The following is an 18,964-nucleotide window of genomic DNA, read 5'->3' on the forward strand; positions in this document are numbered from 1 at the left end:
TTCTCTACCTGAAGGGTCACACCTGGGCTGTAATATGCCAGCAGTATTGAGGAAGGGTATGTGTGCTCTAGGTGCTGCAACACTTTAACTGGGGATGCTTACAAAGTTGAGCACCCCTACAGTGAACTATCACTCCATCCCTAATTGCACAGTACTGTATTCAACTTGAAGTTAAGCCTCAGACAATCCATGATGGTGTTCAAAAAGTGCTAAACAAAGTAGTAAGTGTCAAACAAGAATATTCTTATTGTTTGTTACTGTTCCTTTATATTTTTTAACTTGTGCTAGGATTCCAAGGATTTGAATATTGTGTCTATAATGAATTCTGTGATTTTTGTTGCACCGTTTACAGAAAATTATAATTATCATGTCTTACTGTAAGGCTTTTATATTTGCTTATAATAAAGTGTGATGAAATACAAGGAGAGCACAGTTGACGCTCAAAAATTAAGTGGATTTATTACAGATGCATATTTTTTTTATTTAAAAAAATTGCACACAGGGAGTTAGATATAATTCACAGACTCCATATGCTTACTTTGGAAAACACTCACATTTAACAAAATCTGGTGACTGTTTGCCATAGATGGCAATGATTAAGTCTCCTGCTTTTATGCCAGTCCCTCAAGAGTATTTCTGCACTGGCGTCAATTCATAACTTCAGAAATTCCTATGCTCCAGTTCATTGTCATTATTAATGTGTCTATAAAATACTTAAAAGGGTACCAGGCACTGCACATACTGAAAAGGAAACTAATCTATGTAAAGAGGATCATGATGTAAAAGCTGAAGTAGAATTGTGACATAGCAGACTTATCTAAGTAGGAAAGCATCACTTCTGCAGAGAGTCAGGACTTGCAGAGATACCCATCTGCCCTATGACTAGACTGGGGAAGAAAGGCCATGGTTCTGTGACCTGTTCCTGAACCCCTAACTCAGAGCAGTCCAGCTGGTGCTAGGATTCTCACCAGGCTCACCATTGTGCAGTGCTAATTTGCTGTTTTTTCTCCTTGAAAAATAAACTCACAACCAGGATTTGTGTTTTGGGGGGAGTGGAGGTGGTGAGGTAGAGATCAGATGGCTGCATGACAGGCCAAATATTATTGGAGAGTTTTAATGCTTGATCAGATTTCAGCCTCTTACACCACTTTGTTTTGTTAAAGTTTTTAAGAGTGGAGCAAGACAAGGACAAAGAATGCAGCCTGGAATGCACGGGGTCCCCCCAAAAATCGCTGTGCGCCTCAGATGGCAGGACTTTCCTGTCCCGGTGTGAATTCCAACGGGCAAAATGCAAAGATCCTCAACTAGAAATCTCCCACAAGGGCAACTGCAAAGGTAATAAATCTCTTTCTCTTTCTATGGGCATAACAAAGCCTGTTATGAATTAATGCTTTAAGCACGCTCCTTAATGTGTCTTCCTTTAAAAAGAAGTGGAACCTGTCATGAAATGTTGCAGTGCTGAGTGCTCCTCTTGGGGCATTCTGTTCCAGCCTTCGTCCCCCAAGTTTTCAACCTTCTGCCCCTCCAAAAAAGAAGAAGTTAGCCAATCTTTTATGACCATTGAGCATAAGTACTGCATCTTAAATGGTTTGTGTGTTGAACTACTTGCATATCAGTGGAAGTGTTTAAAACAGAACCATATCTATAATTTCTCTTCAGCAACCTTGCTCAGAGCTCCCCCAATCCTGCTGATTCTTCCATTTCAGGCATCACTGTTTTGGCTGCATAAGTCAAAAAAAAAAAAAATTCCTTCCAGTAGCACCTTAAAGACCAACTAAGTTAGTTCTTGGTATGAGCTTTCGTGTGCATGCACACTTCTTCAGATACACTGAGACAGAAGTCACCAGACCCTTCTATATAGTGAGAAGGTGGGGAGGGGTATTACTCAGAAGGGTGGTGGGAATGGGTGATTGGCAGATAGCTGTGATGAGCCTGTTGACGATTCTTAACGACTGCAATAGGTCTTACAGGAAAAAGCAAGGGGTGAGAAGGTGAAAACCATGGAGATACCTGGTCTGAACAAAGACATTGGATTCTTATCTCATCATACATGACAAAGCCATTTTTCACCTTCTCACCCCTTGCTTTTTCCTGTAAGATCTATTGCTGTCGTTAAGAATCGTCAACAGGCTCATCACAGCTATCTGCCAATCACCCATTCCCACCACCCTTCTGAGTAATACCCCTCCCCACCTTCTCACTATATAGAAGGGTCTGGTGACTTCTGTCTCAGTGTATCTGAAGAAGTGTGCATGCACACGAAAGCTCATACCAAGAACTAACTTAGTTGGTCTTTAAGGTGCTACTGGAAGGAATTTTTTTTGTTTTGACTATGGCAGACCAACACGGCTACCTATCTGTAGTTAGCTGCATAAGGACCAGCTCTCAGAGAGCCGTGATTGCTTTTAGTGTATATGGACACTGTAAGAACCGTTGATGTCCTTCAAATATTTGCTGGTCCCGAGTATACACATCCTGAGTATGATCTGCCAAAAGCACTGAACCCATACAGTCCAAATTTACCAAGCTGCTCCCATGTTTTTCATTTAAGAGTATTCGCACTCCAGATAACCTTATTCGTCTGTACAAACCTGCCAAGTGATGAGTAGAACTTGCCACACATTTCTTGAAAATCACATACCAGAGGAAATGTGGCAAAGTAGTTCTACAGGCTGTGCTGTGGGATGGGATAGTGTGATTAGACTGTGAAGATATTGAGGTATTGCTTTTCTGTAATTAGCTGGAACTTGTAGAAATAGAATATAGTTTCAACATATACTCACTATGGCACTATATCATCCAGAAATGCCTTCCTCCCTGGTCAAAATTTCCCCATAAAGTTTACTTGTAAGATGTCAGTCGGACTTCCATCTGAGAAGACATGTCTAGGATATTGCACTGTTGGAAAGGTCCAAAGAAATGTTCATTAAAAGTGTTGTGTTTGCAGATCCTGAATGATTAATAGCCTCCTGTTCACCAGGGCTTGGAGATTAGTAATTAATAGCCTCTTAATGAATGATTTTCTTGTACTACTATTTTTTATTATTTCTCTATAAAAATTAGAAGAAAAACATGAGAAGAAATCAGTGATCAGAGACTTCCAGCATTGTGGAAACAAAAACTGACATTTGGGTGATTAAAAGTAGTTGTTCATGACTGATCCCATAGTTGGAATCAACAAGAAGCAATAAAACAAGGAGGCCAATCAAACAGGCATTTTAATTAATTAATTAATTAAAGACACAAGAGTGCTGAAAAGCCTTATTGGTGCTTTGACCAACCACACTGGATAGATTAGTGCTCCAATTATGTTTTATTGCTGGGGTGGGGGGGAAATCACCTCATAGTGGGTTTCAGGAAAAATATCAGAAGACAACACAGAAAACACTGGACTGCAACAATTTGGCAACAGCAAAAATTCTCCATAAAATACGAGTGAATGAAGAATAGTAATTCTATAGAAAGGCACTAGAGCAGGCTTCCTAAACCTTGGCCCTCCAGATGTTTTGAGACAACAATTTCCATCATCCCTGACCACTGGTCCTGCTAGCTAGGGATCATGGGAGTTGTAGGGCAAAAACAGCTAGAGGGCCGAGGTTGAGGAAGCCTGCACTAGAGTGAAAGCATATTAAATTATATGACTACTGCATCTTAAATGGTTTCTGTGCTGAACTATTTTCAGATCAGTGAAAGGTATTGAAACAACACTAGAGAGCCAGTGTGGTGTAGTGGTTAAGAGCAGTAGACTCGTAATCTGGTGAACCAAATTCGCATCTCCGCTCCTCCACATGCAGCTGCTGGGTGACCTGGGGCCAGTCACACTTCTTTGAAGTCTCTCAGCCCCATTCCCCTCACAGAGTGTATGTTGTGGGGGAGGAAGGGAAAGGAGAATGTTAGCCACTTTGAGAGTCCTTTGGCTAGTGATAAAGCGGGATATCAAATCCATACTCTTCTTCTATATCTATCATTTCTCGTCAACATCCCATCCTCTACCCACCCTACTATCTTCCCTCTTTCCTGTCCAGTTCTCATATTTAGTGTTCTGCTTCTCATTTCTGATTAATCTGAAAGTCATTTGGGCTAATTGGTGCAGAACTATTCAGGTTTTTGTGTTGCCAGCTTGAGGGGAAAATCTTGATACGCTTCCCAGCTTAAATGCAGGGTTTGATTTTCAGCACAATGCTATCCTTTATGCATAAATACCGATGATCACAAAAGGTTTACCTTTGCTCACTCTCTATCCAAAACAAGAGACCACACAGAGACATCCTCCAGGAGACAATTTTCCACGCCATGCATTCCTCATCTCTGTTAGCTCCAAAAAGCTCCTAAAGCACCAAGAATTCGTTAAAGAGACATTCTGTCTCATCCCTGTTCAGTCCTAAATGAAACAATTTGCTTGTTCTCTTAGTCTCTTTCATAATGCTCTGTTGTATTGTCTAATTGGCTCTACCTCCATATTTGTTCAAGGGTGACAAAGAAAACTTAATTGAGTTTTGAAATCCAAGCTCCTGTTATATCTGTTGACAACACAAAGGAGACCTTTTCATACACTGGAAATTCTGTAGACCACAATGTACTTGTGGGATTCTTCCTGCTCCTAGAATACAAAGTTAAATAGAAAGTCAGCAAAAGAAGAAAGGAAATCACACCATAGTTCTAAGGAAATTTTTATTTGCTAGTTGCACTGACTTTTCTCCTGCTGTTTCCCCAAGGAGCTGAAAGCCAGACCTAAGTGCAATTAATTCATTAATAGTGATTTAATTGTAGTATTCAGAGCCTTCTGTGGAAAGGAAGCATGCATGTGGTTCATATAGTCAGCAAACCTTTTCAGCAGGGGGCCGGTCCACTGTCCCTCAGACCTTGTGGGATGCCCGGCGATATTTTGAAGAGAAAAAAAAGAAATAACCCAGAGATGCATTTTAAATAAAAGCACACATTCTACTTATGTAAAAACATGCTGATTCCCAGACCGTCCGCGGGCTGGATTTAGAAGGCGATTAGGCCTGATCCGGCCCCTGGGCCTTAGTGTGCCTACCCATAATATAGCCCATCCAGGCAGTATACAGAGCCAGATTGTGTTAGCTTCAGCTGCAGAGTTGCCTTCAGATCATTCTTAGGGTCTCTTGGTTTTAAAATCATAGTTCACAATTCTCCTAAGGCAAAGATGAAAGCAGTTTAGGGTAATAATAATAATAATAATAATAATAATAATAATAATAATAATAATTTATTTATACCCCGCCCATCTGGCTGGGTCTCCCCAGCCACTCTGGGCAGCTTCCAACAAAATATTAAAATACAATAGTCCACCAAACATTAAAAGCTTCCCTAAACAGGGCTGCCTTCAGATGTCTTCTAAAAGTCTGGTAGTTGTTTTTCTCTTTGACATTTGTTGGGAGGGCGTTCCACAGGGTGGGTGCCACTACCGAGAAGACCCTCTGCCTGGTTCCCTGTAACTTGGCTTCTTGCAGCAAGGGAACCTCCAGAAGGCCCTTGGCTGGGCTGAATGATGGGGGTAGAGACACTCCTTCAGATATACTGGACTGAGGCCATTTAGGGCTTTAATGGCCAGCACCAACACTTTGAATTGTGTTCGGAAACGTACTGGGAGCCAATGTAGGTCTTTCAAGACCAGTGTTCTGTGGTCTCAGCGGCTGCTCCCAGTCACCAGTCTAGCTGCTGCATTCTGGATTAGTTGTAGTTTTCGGGTCACCTTCAAAGGTAGCCCCACATAGAGCACATCGCAGTAGTCCAAGCGAGAGATAACTAGAGCATGCACCACTCTGGCGAGACAGTCTGCTGGCAGGTAGGTTCTGAGCCTGCGTACCAGATGGAGCTGGTAAACAGCTGTCCTGGACGCAGAAGGTAGGACCCACGAGCCTCAGTCAGCATGGCTAATGATCATGGATGATGGGAGTTGGAGTCCCAACACCATCTAGAGGACCACAGATTTCCCACCCCGAATGAGAACATTGAGCCTGGTTTTGAAGCTCCTTCACTGTGATCAATCCAAATGGATCTTTCCTTTCCAGAATTTGGGTTTGGGTTTTCAGGGAGCATGCTACAGTGGAAGCATAACTGTCCCATGACATCACCTTGAGGTTCGAGTGGCATGAACATAGCCAGCTACACGTGCCAGCTGAAGACCAGATGAAAACTCTTTTGGCAAGCCTTTTAATGCTGTGGGATGCCTAGATCCCAGGAACTGACAGAATGTTTTTATTTTTATGAGAACTGTTATTTTATTGCCATAATTTTTATAGTTTTGTGCAGCTGTTGTTGTCCGCCATGGGATTTTAGGATGAAGGGCGGACCATAAGAATTCAAAATAAATAACTAAACAACTTTTTTTCTGGGTCCCCCTCCCTTCCTTTTGGCACACATTATGGCCCTCACAGGCACACACAAAACACACTCACAGAGTTTTGTTGAGGGTTTTTCTCACATTCTGGCTTTTTCTTTCAGCATGGAAAAGATAGTCGTCTTCCAAACCCTGAGTAAGCATAGGACACAGACTCTGTTTAAAAGTAATAATTCAATATATGCAATAAGGTCAAAATAATAAAAATATGGCACCCCACCCCCCAAAAAATATGAACATTAGATGCAAAAGCCAAGATTTCAGTGTTACCCACTTCATTTTCTGCTCTGTTTTCCATATTTAGTTAAAATCAGTCAGAGAGCATTTAGGTTTAGTGACGCCTGCCACAAAGCAATGGGTGGTTCCTAAAGGCCAAGGGAGTTCCAGCCGGCTCTGTTATTCTTTTGTTTTCTTCAGAATATTTATTCCCTTAACCACCAGATGACTAGAATGTCAGATACAGTTCCAGGAAGGGAAATTACTTCTGTTCTTTTTGTTAATTATATTCCTTAAGAAGAAGAAGAAGGTGTGGGTGTGTATATTTGAATAGAATTCCACAAGGTTATGAGGGAAGTGTTATTAAGGCCTGGGTGAAAACTAAAAACAATGAAAATTATTTGCAGGATATCTTTGTTCTTTCTATGTTTCTCAGACCAACCGCTCCTAGCAGATGACCATAAGGGAGAGTTTCAATAACTATCCTTAAAAAAAATTATACAGTTGGGGGAGCATTAAAGGGTTTTGCAGAAAGGAATGACAGAAGGTGTTCCTAGCACAAACCCCCTCCCTGAAAAAATGATTCAGACTAAAAAAATAGAAAAACTTGCTCTTTGATTATCCTAAATTATTATTAGTTTCCTCCCTAATATTTTCCACTTTGGGGGATGATTTCACTTCCTCGCAAGCCTGGAACCAGATGTCACAGTACTAGAGACTTCCCCAGAATGCACTTTCTCGCCTGATTTTGTAGATTTAAGAAGTGTAGAGACCAAATTTTCAATTGATAAGAAATACATTGAAAAATGAAACAAAGCAACTCCCAGCAGTGTTTGAGTTATAACATAGAACACAACTACTTTATAACATGATCATGGGACATCTAGAAAGTATAAAACAATGCAGCTTCATAAGAACAAGAATCATTCACAAAATAGAATATTGATTCCCACCACACTTCCCATCCTCTTTTGCCACACCAGTGTGGTCTGCCACACTCTTTGACAACCACTGGATTAATCCATAGAGAAAGGAATAGGGATGGGAGCATCTGATAATTTTCATTCTATCAGTTTCTCTAGATTCAGCCCTCTAGATTTTTGCAGCAATTAGTGATTCGTTTTTTAAAAAAGAGAATGAAACTAATCCTCATGAAAATTCACCAGCATTGTGAATGTCTCATAATGAACACATATACAATGTGTTCATTAAGAGACATGGAGTTTTGACTAATGTACATATTTATGCAAGCAATTTCCCCCAGTTTAATGCATTTCTGTAAGCTATCTTCGCTAATCACTTCATTTTAATGCAAACTTCCCCCTAATATATGCCTTTTTATAAACATTGGTTGGCTGGAGAACTACATTGGAAAATTCAGTTAAGTGTGAATTTTGAAGGCTAGCTTTGTTTGGGTTTGCAGATAGTTTCAGAAAGTGAAAATTTAATAAATGTAGCTTTAAATAGGAACTGAATCAAATTTCTCCTCCAGCCCTAGTGAGGAGTCTGTTGCTGAATCCTTCCACACAAGCCTTCCCTGCTTCTAACTCCATTCCTTCACATTGTGAAGTTTATGGAAAGGGCTGTGATCAGTAGAGAAAGCTGGCAGAGAGCACTCTCAGGCTTTATTTTATTTTATTTTTTAAAGGCTCTCGGATAACCCTTGGTAAGATCCCAATATTTCTCCAAACGTTTTCTGGGAAAGCTTGGAAAAACCTTGCTAATTATGAGGTTAGCCGGAGAGAACTTGCAAACCACAGATTGTGCCTAACTTAAGTCTTATTTCTAGGTTGTTGCTTATCCACTGGATCCCACTAGTTCTTTCTGTGTCCATTATATTATAATTAATTAATTTTTAATTTCATTTTTACAGCCATTGTCTTCTCTTTTCAAAGCACTGGGATAGTTGTGCAGTGATCATGTGCTCAGAGACTAGTGGAAGGCACCTTATAGAATTTGGCATGTAGGTTGTATGAATAAATAAACCGCATCTAGATCTGGCCATATATTTTCCCCAAACGTCTCCAGCTGTTGGAAGCTGATGCCATCATATAGCAGTTAGCCTTTAGTTTAATTTTATTTATTTACTTCTTGTATTTTCAGATTTATAAACCATTTCACAGCCAAAATCTGCTGAAGTGGTATACAATAATATAAAAATAAGATAAAATACAAAAAAAACAAACCCTGAACTCATAAATGAAAAACAATAAAATTGTTTCAATGACTGGATGGGGAATATTGCATAGAATGGATGGGTTACATTTCAGAGATAGCCTTCTTATACAAAAATGTCTCCAGTTGCTGCTATCAAGGTGAAAGGCACTTGACTAATTTCAGGTGGTGGTTGAGCTACCTGTCTCTCTAGCATTTACCTCCATTTTGGCAGCTATCTAATAATAATGAAGCAAGAACCCTAATACAAGGGTAGCAAACAAGGTGCCCCCTAGACATTGCGGACTACAAGGCTCATGTGTCCCTGCCAATATGGGCAATGCTCATGGATGATGGAAGTTTGGCTTTAGCTGTGCACACCTGTTGTTGTTCAACTCCCATCAGCCCTAGTCAGCATGGTCAATGGTCAGTGATGTTGGGAACTGCAGTCCAACACCATCTGAAGGGCCACAGGTTCCCCTTACCTTCTGTACAATTTTATTGTGGAATCAAGAGAAGAATAAGATTGTTTTGTGTAGCATTCTATATATGCAAACAACAGGCCCGTTTTCTCTCTCCAGGGTCTCACAACTGTTAGCTGTTAATTGAGGTGGAGGGTTTTAGTGCTTGAGTGGCATCTCTTCACCTCACACCTCAGCATCTTCAAATCCCGAGTCTGCAATCGCTGCCAGCTTACTGTGTCTTGTCTCCGTGTGCGCAATATCTATAACAGACGTGTCTAGTGGAGGAAAAACAGATTTCTCTTTCTGGGGCACTGTCAAGAGAACAATGTTCTGTTGCCAGCGGCTCATTTCCCAACTGAACAGATCCAGTGGGTGGATTGGAAGAAGTGGCATTTTAAGTTGGATCCATTTTAACTTTTTTTTTCACCCTAAGATATTTTGGCCTTTCTGCCCATAAATTTGTTTTTTTGGTGGTTCGGAGAGCTCAAATGCAGAACAGTCTATGCCAAGTTTACTTTCAGATTCTGGGCAAAAAAATGGAACTTTCAGCTTGGGCTTTCTGCAAGGCCAGTAAATTCCCAAGTGATGCCAACGACTACATATTTCTCGACAACTTTTCGTGTCAGGGACCAGATCTCAAAGCAGCCTTTGTTTGTCAATAATCATGGCCATAAATGTTTCCCTGTTAATTGCACTTCAGTGTTGCTTATGGACACGGAGGTGCTGAATACTACATTTAGCTCTAATGTTCTAGACTAAACGACATCTATTTATGCCTTGTTGGCTTGCTATGTTCCAAAATAAGGAACAGCCTTTTAAAATAAAGAATAAATCTGGCAACCATAAGGTATACCCTAACAAATATGTTCAGTGTTGGCCGCTGAAAAGGGATCTTCATTGTATGCACTGGCCAACGTGGTTCCGTTTTGTTCTGAAATACTATATATCTCACTGGTGTTGGTAAAGCAGTTTCAGTCTGTTCAGGTTTTCAGTTGTCTGCAGTGGTGCTGAGGGAACTTTCACCATAACCTGAAAAGTGTTTTGTTAGAAGATTGTTGTTATTGTTTTGTCGTCTAGTCGTGTCCGACTCTTCGTGACCCCATGGACCAGAGCACACCAGGCACTCCTGTCTTCCACTGCCTCCCGCACTTTGGTCAAACTCATGCTGGAATTTTCGAGAACACTATCCAACCATCTCATCCTCTGTCATCCCCTTCTCCTTGTGCCCTCCATCTTACCCAACATCAGGGTCTTTTCCAGGGAGTCTTCTCTTCTCATGAGGTGGCCAGAGTATTGCAGTCTCAGCTTCAGGATCTGTCCTTCCAGTGAGCACTCAGGGCTGATTTCCTTAAGAAATGGATAGATTTGATCTTCTTGCAGTCCATGGGACTCTCAAGAGTCTCCTCCAGCACCATAATTCAAAAGCATCAATTCTTCGGCGATCAGCCTTCTTTATGGTCCAGCTCTCACTTCCATACATCACTACTGGGGAAACCATAGCTTTAACTACACAGACCTTTGTTGGCAAGGTGATGTCTCTGTAAGAAGATTAGCTACAAACAAAGGAATACTTTCACCTGCCTGTGTGCTTGAATTGACTATTCATACAACTATACCTGAGATTGTTCCTATTTGCGAAGTTACTTGGGTCCAAGGCCATTTTGGGTGTTTATGCCAAACCTTGAATTGGGCCTGGCATTTTCAGCACTTTCAGGACCTGTGACACTTTGCGACCAAACCATTGCCATCCTCACAATAGTTGCAGATTCTGAACAGCTTCAAAGGCAACCACTTGTAGAGCCCATTGCAGTATTTCAGGTGGGAGATGTCTAGAGCTCAGACAATTGGGGCCCAGCTATCCAGGGCAAGGAATGGCCATAGCTGGCAAACTAGCCAAAGCTGGGCATAAGCACTGCTAGCCACAGAAGCCAATTGGAACTTCAGGAACAGATTGGAATCCAAGGGTACTCCCAGGCTATGAACTGGTTCCTTCAGGGGCAGCATACCCACTCACAGCACCACCATCTTATCAGGATTCTGCCTCAGTTTATTGGCCTCCATCAAGCCAATAAACTTCCAGTCACCAGTCCAAGACCTGCACAGACACTCTTGTTTTAGACAGAATTGTGACCCCATCACAAAGCAGAGAGGAATAAACAGAAGGAACTGTGGCTTTCAGGCAGAATTAGAAAAAGCAACAGTCAAACTTCACCAGAATTTATGCTGGTGCCGAAAGAAGGTGAAAAATATTTTCTCACCGAGCAAGATTCCAGTGGAGCATTCCTTATTTTATCACAAAGATTTAGTAAATATCTAAATTGCTGAGTGGTTGCAAATGGGAATTGCTCAGGGGTAGGCTCTGTTTAGGTGCCAATGGAAGAACACTCCAACTTAGATAACTTTGTCTCTTTGCAGAGATCCAGAATGCAGCATTTTGCTTTTTTAAAAGGGGTAGAAATGGTCTGTTGCTTCTGGCACTATACACCAGCCCTTCTGTGTATGCATGTGTGTGGAAATGCTGTACTTTTATGTGAGTGCTGAACACCCATAGTTTTAATATATGAACGTTTTGGGGTTGTGTGTGTGTTTTAAAATAGCACCTGAAAGTCTAAGGCCAAACTTAACCTCTCTGTAGATGTATAGCTGTTCTCTCCTCATTAGGAGTTCCCTTGCATGTTCAGTGAGTACATGAAAGGGGTGTGTGATTGTTCCCGCTGAGCGTGACACCCCACCTGGTGGCCATTTGTTCATTTTTAGTGAGAGAAGGCCTTACTCAGACATAGAAGACACATACTTCCAGTTCTGCAGTTCTGCCAAAGGTATGAGGGCATGGATGGGCAAATTTGTCAATTTCATTTCCTCTCATTCAGCTTTTCATTGCTCCAAGTCTTTTTTCTTCACATTTACACATCAGTTTGCTTGCTTTCATTCAAATAAAATCCTCTTAAAAATTGATCAGTCTTTCAGTGTGAATTTTTCCTAACAGACACATTTTTGAATGCAAAAATTGTGCCTAATGCACATATTTTTGTAAAGCAATTTCCTGTGAGATGAGTTTTGGTAAGTTATTTTCGTTAATATATGCATCTTTCTGCAAAGTTTACCCCATTGCCTTCATTTTTGCGCACATTACTTGACCGAAAAACAGCATTGCAAAATTCAGAAAAGTGCGCATTTTTCATATCTTGGCTATATTTTAATCTGCATGATGTTTCAGTAAGTGTGAATTAGGCAGGTTCGTATTGAAATGCAAACTGAATCAAATTTATTTCCCATCCGCGGAAGAGGGAGTGTTGCTAGTGGGTGCATCTGTATTTGGAAATGGCTAAGAGGCAAAATCCTATTTCCCCCTCATGTTCAATGAACACATCAGGGGGTCCAAATGAAGACTTCTATGAATGTCTCTCTTGCTCAGTTTCTCATTGAGAAAATCAATCCATCGGTTCAAGTGTATTGCTTAAAACCACCAATCATCATATTATAAAGTAAAATGAGGAAGGCAGGAATGAGAGAATAAATGCCACAAAAGCCAATAGTCACCACAAATCAACAAAACAGGAGGAGGAATATATATAATAGAACAAATGTTCTGAAAAATAAAACAGAATTAAGCATAATCAATACAAAGTGACTAAATAAAAGCTGGTAGTTGACTAGCAAAAGTCCGTCTCAGCCAGTAATCTGCTGAGGTTTAAATTTCCATCATATCTGTTTTCAATTTTAGCTTGCAGGTAACTTTTGGTCAGTATGAAACTTGCAAAAATAAAATTGAGATAGCTGAAACAATCAATCAAGCTTTTATATCAGTATATTTTACCTTGTAAAAATTGGCTCATCCCTTGGCTAGTGCCATTTAAAATTGGCTACTCTTCTCAGTATCTTAATATCCCTGTTAAAAAGCAGGAAGTCTGTGTTTTGACACATTGAGGAATGGGTAAAGAATTTCCACAGGTCAGCAAGCTAGTTCTCACTAATGTCAGCTAACAAGTGAACCGGTGTACTTCTCTTATATTTTAAATCCACAAGGCAACTAAGGTAAGCTGCCCCACCCCCAAGACCTGAATTTTTGTGTGAGCATCGTATGTGGATGGGGAAATGTACTTTGAAGAACAGACCACTGAATGCTGAAATGTTGTTACTGTCATTTATGGATCACCTTGCCAGGCTTGTTGCATCCTTCACATTTTGCAATTGCCTGTCTTTTAAAATATGGAAATGGCTCAGCAGTGTGGGGGAGCATCTCTATAAAATTATCTATTTGTTATTACATTTATATCTCACCTTTACTCAAGAGACCATTAGCCATGATGGCTGATTGGAACTGGAGGGCCACAGGTCCCTTATCCCTGGTTTAACTGGTATAAAACCAACTAAAAGCTTGTGCGGATGCTTCCACAAGATGTCACTGAAATTTGGCATTCTGAAAACTGGGGCGGCAGGGCGGCGGGGGGAGAAGGAGAAGCCAGAAAATGGAAACATCCATATAAAGTGGGTGAGTGGGTGCAGAGGGAAATCTTAGAAGTATCCAAATTGTGTGACTTAATATTAGTCCCATCTGTTCAAATCTTTACAGATTTAAGAAAATCTCTACGTTTGGTTCAAGAACAGCTAAGCGTCTGTGGCTTGCCCTTAGGGTATATTTTACTTCAAACATTTCACTTTAATCACTTTCTAAGTAGTCTTTTCTCAGTGATAAGTGTTATTTTGATCTGTTGAGTAGGAATTTCTGTTTGTAAAATAAAAAGATATGATAACTTCAGAAATGAGTATAATATCTTGTACATGAATACTCACTGGCCTAGAGAAAACAGAGTAAGCTTGCTTTGCCCCATTTAAATGGGGCCTGGCCTGTATGGATTTTTTTTTGTTGAGGGGAAAAATACCCATCTTTGAAACAAGTCCATTTGTAAAAACATGTATTTTCACCTTTGCCATTCAATGAGATACCTAGGATTAAATGCACAAATCCAACCAGACTGTGACAACAACAACAACAACAACAACAACAACAACAACAACAACAACAACAACAACTTATTTATGCCCTGCCCATCTGGCTGGGTTTCCCCAGCCACTCTGGGAGGCTCCCAACAGAATAGTAAAAACACGATAAAACAGCAAACATTAAAAACTTCCCTAAACAGCAATACCTTCAGATGTCTTCTAAAAGTCAGATGGTTGTCTATTTCCTTGACATCTGATGGGAGGGCATTCCACAGGGTGGGCGCCACTGCTAAGAAGGTCCTCTGCCTGGTTCCCTGTAGCTTCACTTCTTGCCATGAGGCAACCGTCCTGAAGAGGACAAGATGTGGAACTTTCCATATAACTAAATGTGAGGAAATCTGATGAACCTTAAATAAACACCTGCATTTGAAAACCAGTGCCCTAAACTATGAATAGGAAAGTTATGGCCCTCTAGATGTTGTTGGACTCCCATCATCCCCAGGCGACATGGCCAATGGTCACAGATGGTGGGAACTGTTGTACAACAGCATCTGGAGGGCCACAAGTTCTCCACCCCTGCCCTAAACAGGCAGAAGAGTAACACTGAAACATTCTTTGTCTTGAGGTAGAAACATGCACTTCAGCTCCATGACAGTAGGAGGCAGCTTCCTGTGTGAAATATACTCGGGGTTGAGTGTTAATGCTCTTTATTTCAGCTCATGGTAAACAGTAAGTGAGTGCTTTCCCCCCAAACCTCTGGCTATATATACATTATTTACACAATGAGTCCCGTGTGATTGACTGTTCCTGCAGGCCAATCAGGTTGTTGATTCACCTCCTCCTGGAGCCGGATTGGGCGGCTCCTACAGACCAATCAGGTTGCTGCCTTCTAGGTTCCTACCTGCCTATTGTTCTAGGATCCAAGTTCAGTACATAACACTGTGTTTGAATAATTCCAGAAACATTAGACTGCAGGTGTCATGTTCCATCAGATTTAACTTTCTGTAAACTCCTGGAATAATTAGATAGACTGCAAAGAAGGATGTTTCAGTCAGGAGAAATCTATAGGAATTCATCTCTCTGGCACCCTTCAGTGATAATTCCAATATTAGAACTGATTTATAATACTATCAGCCTTGTATGAGAGAGCTTGGATGCAATCCTTCACACATTCTTTGGGAGAATGGACGAAATGCATCTCAGTGGGGCTTGCTCCTGACAAAGTGCGTTGAGGATTGGAGCCCTCGCGTCCTGGAATTTAGATCACTTTTCCTTTTGACATTTAAACCACATGCTGCACTAAAAATGAAGACAGAAGTCCACCAAAGGAGAGATTTATTTTCAGTTGAAACACTCTCTCCATTAAAACCACATGCTAGTAAGTAATGTATAAGCAAACTTATAAGCCTAGGATAAGGCGTACGGTATGAAAGCTGGGCAAAGCAGTTGTATTTTATTCTTACTTTTTAAAACATTGGCAGTTGACTACCACAGCACAGCCCAACTACAGCAAGAGCCTTTGGTGTAAATTTAAGAAACTGGCCTTTATAGGGAAAAATGGCACCTTAAAGATGAATGGATTTATTGTGGCAGATGCTTTGATGGACTAGGGCCCATTTCATCAGATGCCTCAGATATGAGGGATTTTTTCTTCCAAAAACCAAAATGTACTTCTAATGAGAGTAGGAAGTTTCGCTTTTTGGAAAGCAGAAATTTGTCATTAAATGTTGTCCATATTTAAACTGAACTTTTAAAAATTCCCCCAGTGTTGCAGTTTCAAGCACAGGAGTGCTAATCCTTTGAACTTCCATATATGCAGTGCTTTTTTTCTGGGGGAATGCAGAGGTACGCATACCCCTAAATATTTTGTGATTCTTTGTACTTTTGTCCATTTACTGTATTTATTTTCCCCGATTTGAGCTATAAAATGGTGATTTTCTTGAGTCGAAATGAGAGCACCTCTAAACATTTTTTTAAAGAAAAAAAGCAGTGCATATATGTGTACATAAAAAACCCTCCCAATTATCTTCTAAAGGAGTCATGGAGTCTGGGGACTCCAAGAAAACTAAGTACACTTTTTACTGCAGATATTAATGTTGCAGTTTGAAGTGACTAGATACATAGAAACTGAGTCCTTTTTGGAAGAAAAACATTACTAAGGCCATAAGCTTAATTAAATATTTACTTGCAGAACTACCTTCAAAAACAAAAGCATCATACAATATGCAATATTCATACAATAACATGAGGTGTCCAGCACAGGCTCAGCATATTAGAAATAACTTTAACGTAATCAGAGCTAATAAACATAGCACCCTCGCTCTTGCTCTGTCCCTGTCTGTCTGTCTGTCCATCTGTCTGTCTCTCTTCATTTCCTGCATTCCAGCCCCTTTAGCTTGGAGCTGTTTACCTGGAGAGCTTCATTTACATCTCTACTCCATGGAGCCTCGCCATCTTGAAGGGGTGGTGGCTCTTTTCTTTGTTCTCACTTGAGCTAAGGTTAATCACTCACATGTTAGCTGCTAGAGGACAACAATTAATTAATTATCAACTCAGTTAAAACTGAGAGAGAGTTCTTCTTGTTGTACTTCAATGGAATATACCAGTTAAACCCTTTCACCATTACACATAGGCACTCCCATTTTAGTGTCAATTAAACCAATTATACTCAACAGATTTAACAGAAGCAAGTATTGAAAGAAAACACCTAGTCCCTTTGGGGCAGGAGTGGGGTGGAGAATGATGGGGTAAGGATTTCAGGATAGGCTTCATAGGATTTCAAAGTAAGTTGAACTGTGAATCCAGGGGAGCAGGGAACTCATCACAGAATCAGATATTTTTACAGCTTTAATTAAGTATGTATGCTAGTTAATGAATCCATTTGATTTCTACTTGGTGTTCAAATCTGATATTCATAATGTAGTTTAATAGTGCAGTATTTAATTACAGTAACAGGAATTGGCTATAGAAGTCTTTACAGTATTAAATATGATGCTTGCAAAAGTGCATAGTTTTTTTCTTTCCTTTTGGGCAAATTCCTGTGGTCCTGGTAAAGTCAACTATTTTCCTGGAAGACTGGAAATACAGCTTTGATTTTTCATGCCTAGATCAAAATTCAGGATTTCTGCTGTCCTTCCAATGACATCATCAGGAGCACACCATGGTTCCCTAATCCTTCCCCCACTCCATGCCTAAGTACTGCCCTTTCTGATTACCATATTTCTTTGTCATTTTCCCAGTCTAGTGGCAGTTACAGAAGTAGCAACAGTACTGTAAGTACTGAAAGGCCACAGCCATTTTTCTCCTTTTCCTTCTTTCTGGAATCTTAGTGTCTCAGTGACCCTGGAACATGTAGAAAACTGCATTTGCCAGTGTCTCTGCAATCCGGGGTGTGAGTGGGAGGCATTTTATAGCTCCTTCTCTGCTGCTACTCTTGTTGCAGTTTCCATGGTCAGAACAGATATGTGAATCTGGTCAGGGGGTTCTTTTCTGGCTCAGATTAAGACTCAAGCCAGAGAAAAACTTAATGGGATGAGGGGGGCTGGTGCTTGATTCAATATATGCTTGAGCATTACAAGACGAACAGATTTCTATTTCAACCCCCCCTCCAAATGTATGAAACTTGGCATGACAGAGAAATATTAACCACAAATGAGATATGTGTTGTTGTTTTTTCAAGCAATCTATATTTCAGAGGCATATGAATACTATATTCAGTACCAAAGAGGGGGGGGGGGAGGCCTTCTGGTACGTTAAGGCCAATCAGACAGCATGTGTGGCTGTTGTTATTGCAAAAATGGAGCAAGGATCCATACAATTTTGCAAAGTATACTTCATGGTCATCTGGATCAGAGGATGAGTATTATATTCCTTTTGGGTGTTTCCTCAATTTCCCTGGCTGAAGATTTGCTCTGAATATTCAAGGAGAAAACTGACAACCCAAAGGAAGCTGTGCACTCACACCTATTCTATTTTATGGTATTCTGATGTACAGAGGCACTAACACTGTATTGCTTTCCTCCTCCCTTTCTTTAGATCTTTCAAGATGTGTGGCAGAGAGGAAGTACACTCAGGAACAAGCACGCAAGGAGTTCCAGCAAGTGTTTATTCCAGAATGCAACGATGATGGCACTTACAGCCAGGTTGGCTGAAAACTCTTGACTCTTTATCTGGCATGTCTATCAATTCAGATTTATGTCTGTTGCATTTGGTTGCAACAGCTCATTTTTCTGACTTAGAGTAACTATGGGTTGGCTCTGATGTCACAGTTCATATTTTAAAACAGCTAAAAGGAATATATATGCCTTTATAAACTTGGGAAAGTCAGACCTGAACTCTTAGCTTAAGGCCAGTGAACTGTGTGACGTGTGGGTCTCACACTTGACCATGGTCAACAACATTATGAAGCAATATTTCTTCAGCTCTTTCCTGTCCATCTGGGAGAAGGAAGACTAAATATGTCCTTGTTGATTTCCAAAGTCTGGGGTGAACATCAGGTTTTGTCCCCTCTCAGTTGAGTCCCAGATTGCATCCCATGCCCTACGGGGGGGGGGGGGGGAATGGTGGTCATTGACACTAGATAAAACTCTGGGTATTAGGTCTGAAGTGGCTTAGTCATGCTGGCCACATGACCCGGAAAAACTGTCTGCGGAAGCAGAAAAATGCCGGCTCCCTTGGCCTGTAAGGCGAGATGAGCGCCACAACCCCAGAGTTGTTCGCAACTGGACTTAATTGTCAGGAGTCCCTTTACCTTAAATGGTAATATAGAGGATTATGGCAGAGTATAGTAGCTAATTGATAAAACTGTTTTTAATGAAAATTT

The 18,964-nt window shown here is 40.7% G+C and overlaps 1 protein-coding gene across 2 annotated transcripts in view; it reads left to right on the forward strand.

Moving 5' to 3' along the window:
- The window catches only part of SMOC2 (SPARC related modular calcium binding 2), a 134,441-nt gene that overhangs the window by 43,460 nt on the left and 72,017 nt on the right, over positions 1-18,964 (forward strand). The window contains exons 2-3 of one of the 2 annotated variants that reach the window (XM_083732626.1): positions 1,164-1,335; positions 18,178-18,284. In XM_083732626.1, the coding sequence (XP_083588752.1) occupies positions 1,164-1,335; positions 18,178-18,284 (279 nt within the window). Of the gene's footprint in view, positions 1-1,163; positions 1,336-15,077; positions 15,521-18,177; positions 18,285-18,964 lie in introns of those variants that run through there. The other variant, XM_083732627.1, reaches the window with a different exon arrangement.

Source organism: Podarcis gaigeae (assembly GCF_964106915.1).
Source record: "Podarcis gaigeae genome assembly, chromosome: 3".
In the NCBI taxonomy this organism is placed as follows: Eukaryota; Metazoa; Chordata; class Lepidosauria; order Squamata; family Lacertidae; genus Podarcis; species Podarcis gaigeae.